This window comes from Eurypyga helias, unplaced genomic scaffold (genome assembly GCF_000690775.1).
Source record: "Eurypyga helias isolate BGI_N326 unplaced genomic scaffold, ASM69077v1 scaffold26851, whole genome shotgun sequence".
Classification (NCBI taxonomy): Eukaryota; Metazoa; Chordata; class Aves; order Eurypygiformes; family Eurypygidae; genus Eurypyga; species Eurypyga helias.
Window position 1 is genome coordinate 28,077 of NW_010230637.1, and position 3,549 is coordinate 31,625.

General features: G+C 54.4%; 1 protein-coding gene across 1 annotated transcript in view; it reads right to left on the bottom strand.

Annotated features, from left to right (window-relative positions):
• ADAMTS7 (ADAM metallopeptidase with thrombospondin type 1 motif, 7) overlaps positions 1-3,303 on the bottom strand; it is a gene marked incomplete at both ends in the record, with an annotated part of 31,373 nt that extends 28,070 nt beyond the window's left edge. The window contains 2 exons of the mRNA XM_010160821.1: positions 581-752; positions 2,951-3,303. Coding sequence (XP_010159123.1) covers positions 581-752; positions 2,951-3,303 — 525 coding nt within the window. The remainder of the gene's footprint in view (positions 1-580; positions 753-2,950) is intronic.
• Between the last annotated feature and the right edge of the window lie 246 nt (positions 3,304-3,549).

Genomic DNA, 3,549 nt, shown 5'->3' on the forward strand with positions numbered 1-3,549 from the left:
CAAACCCCCCCGGGTCCTTCCCTGCCAGGTAGTTCCCAGCCCCTGGTCCCAAGCCTGGAGCATTGCCAGGGGTTGTTGTCGCCCAAGGGGAGGACCCAGCACTTGGTCTTGTTCAATAGTTTCGTGGGCATCCCTGGGGGCACCAGGCTGTCTCCCAGGGAGCAGCTCTGGGCCATCAAACACCCACCCACCAGCAGCATCACGGCACTGCCCACCATGCGCTTCCCACCCCAAATTCCACCCTGTGGCCGGACACCACACAGCCCACGGTCCATCCCCTCCCTGCTGCTGGTTCAGTTTTCTGGTCAGAGGGTTTTCTTTCTTGCCAGCCTACATGGCAAGAAGGACCTCCAGCCCCACTCCAGAACTCCAAGTGAGAGCAATCAGCATCACTGCTGGATGCTGGGTGGGAGCCAAACACTGGAGTTGAAGACTAAAAAACCTGCAGAGGCAACACAGGGGCTGAGGATCAGCACTGCTCCCTTTATCTTTGTACCGTGTGCCTCCAACTTACAGAGCTAAAGACACAAATCCCGGGATGAGCTGTCAGCTCATCACAACATGAAGAAAGGGACCGTACCTTGCACGCCGCAGGTTTCCTGTGGAGCTGGCGGCTTCCTGCCTTGTTCTGTCCCATGCTCGGGTACCTGGCGCTTGTATATCCTGTGGGGTTGTGCCGCTCCATCCTCCCGAAAGCTGGCCGACACTGGTTCAATGAAGTAGTCCTCGTCCATGAGCTGAAACACGCCTTTCTGGCAGGGAGAGACAAAGTGGTCACTGTGAAGCCATCCGCACCTAGCACAGACTCACGCTGACGAACCTGGGAAGGGGAGAGGGTTTGCAGAGATTTCCAGGGACAAGCAGGTCTTCTCTAAAGAGGCTGGTTTTATGGATATTTTGAGCTCTAAACTCCCAGACAAAAGACAAGCCAGCATGGAGCGATCATTAAGAACACAAAAAGCTAGAGATCCTAACACAAAGTGCAGCTGGGAGGCAAACCCAGTGGGTGTCCGACACTGAGGAGCTCAGGGACCGCGGGGATGCCGAGACAGAGAAATTCCTTCTCCAGAGAACCAGAGCACACCAGGAATAGGAGCACGAATGCTCTCGGGTTGTGCTCCCTCCTCTGTGTTTCTCCATAATTTGGTTAATTATGACAGCCCTGAGCTGCCCCAGCTGGAACCCATCCTATGGACTTCCCATCCCACGAACTCGCAGCTGCCTTTGCGGCAACGGGAAGCTCTTTGGATGGGAGGCTTCCTCCCAAGGAACGGGAGCTGCTGCAGCAGTCTGCAGCATCATTCGGCGTGCTCTGTAAACGTACGTTGTGCCCCAGACAACTCCGTCTGCTCTTGGTTGCATCGGAGCAGCCTCACGGTGTCTGGAGCAGGCTGAGGTGTCCTATGCTCACTCGGGGGCCTGTTCATACTCAGCTCTGCTTACCTCGCTTTTGCTCTGACATGTTTATTACTTTCACACCCCAGGACACAGCAGGGACAAAGAGACAAGACGAAAACATGCCTCTACAACTGTTTCCAACGCTTCCAAGACACAAGAGGACTGAGCCTACTAGTGATGCTTTCTCACCACTCATGCGGTGCCGGGGAAAACAGCTTCCTCCCTAATTACCTCCTTGCAAATGTAAAATAACAAGGAGGAAACACCATGGGGATGGTGAAGGAAGGAAAGGAGGCCACAGATATGATTCCTTCTCTGTTTCCTGATGCAGGTTATTCTGAGCCAGGTAGGGCACAGAGCTCGCTGCCCCGGCTGAAATCTGCCCAGGGTGCCTGGCACAAGGACACGTTTTGTCAGCGGTTCGTTCTGCAGCAGCACGGCGTGGCATTTGCTGCCCATGGGAAGGTATCTCTGTTTAACACACATCTGGTTAACCTTTCTGCACCTTGTGTGTCCCAGTTCACCCCAGTAAGCAGTGCCAGCACCCCTAACCCCTGTCTCTGGCTCCATCACCATGGTCTGCAACAAGAGTGAGAAATGGCCTTGGAGAAGATGAAATTGCACTGGCCAAACTACCCAAGCAAGAGCAGAACCCAGCTCTTATGACTCTATTTTATCTTAAAATCATTGACAGGAGTCACACCCAAGACCAGATTTCTAAGTCTGATGGCAGATTCTGGCTCACCAGCAGGACGTGGCCATTCCCAGAACCATCATATATTATGGGGGGGGGTCCATGTGTAAGCACCTCCCAGGGGCATCGGTCTGGTTTTTGTCATGGGGATGTAGAGGGTGTTTTTCCCAGGTATTTTCTCCCCGTTACACCCACTGCCTCTGGGAACCACTGCTTGGGAACGGGCGTCTGAGCATTATGGGAGCTACCACGGGATATGATAAGACTTCTGCAAACCCCCAAAAGGTGTTAGACCCGGTGGGAACCTGGTACACGCACCAGCTGGATGCCAGCTAACAGAGAGAAGGACGTTTGTGCTGAAGCAACGAACTGGCTTTGCCAAGCGCCGACTCAAGGGTCTTATTTGTGAAAGCGGCTTTGGCTTTCAGCAAAATTCATATTCTTGCAGGTCACTATCACCTTCAAAACTATTTGCAGGGGAATAAAGCAGGGGAGGTGGTCTCAAAACACTCTAAGTGAGCCGCGTTATCATAAATCCCTCCAGGTTTCAAACACCTTGTCTCCAGATGTGCTTCTCATAACCCTATGTTTATGCACTAGAAGGCAGAGGTGACATGAGAATTGCTCTCTTTGGGAATTTGGACACAAACAATTAAACCGTCCCAGAGAGTTCCCAAACCACTGGAATCCATGGGAAATTTACAGTCAGCTCATCCACAGCCGCATCAAACCTACGCGATGAGACCCTGACTCTGCCGCTGTCGGGAGGAGTTTCGCTATTGCCTTCAGCAAGGGAAAAAAAGAGATTTCACACAGCTTCTCCTACTTTCCATATTGACTAAGAATCCCTGTACTCACCAGGCCATCACACGTGCTGAGTGCGGCCAGACCTGCCGCCGGCGCCTGGCTCCGAACCTCCCCGATCATATGGCAGGAGTTGGACGCACGAGACTGGATCTTGGCGTTGGCGATCCCACCGAATCGCCTCTCGCTGACGAACCCGGGCGCCAGGAGGTTGTTGTTCAGGCTGAGGTTGAATTTCAGGAGTTCTTCTTTGTAGTGCAGCTCATAGAAGGCGAGAAACTTGCTCCTGGGGGAAGGAGACCTTCGGTGCAGCGCACGGTGGGACAGATCGTAGGAGAGGAACGATCCGCTCTCGTCAACCTTGATGGGATACACAATGTCGCTGCTGGAGGATGCCAGAGCGGGCTCTGGGGAGAAAGGGATGCGGTGGTTAGCTTCAGGGTCCATCACCCTTCCAACCCCCCAGCTGGGTGCTGAGCTCCCAAGGCTCCCGGTGGGGTCAGGCACCCAAACACCAGGTGGATCTGGGTCCTGGTGTCCACTGTGCAGTAGGGAGCAGGGAAGGGCAGGAACCCCACAGCTGTGGGGCACATGGGGCCCCGCGCTGCCCCTCCTGCCCTCGGGGCGTCCGGGGCTGGGATTTTCCCCGGGGG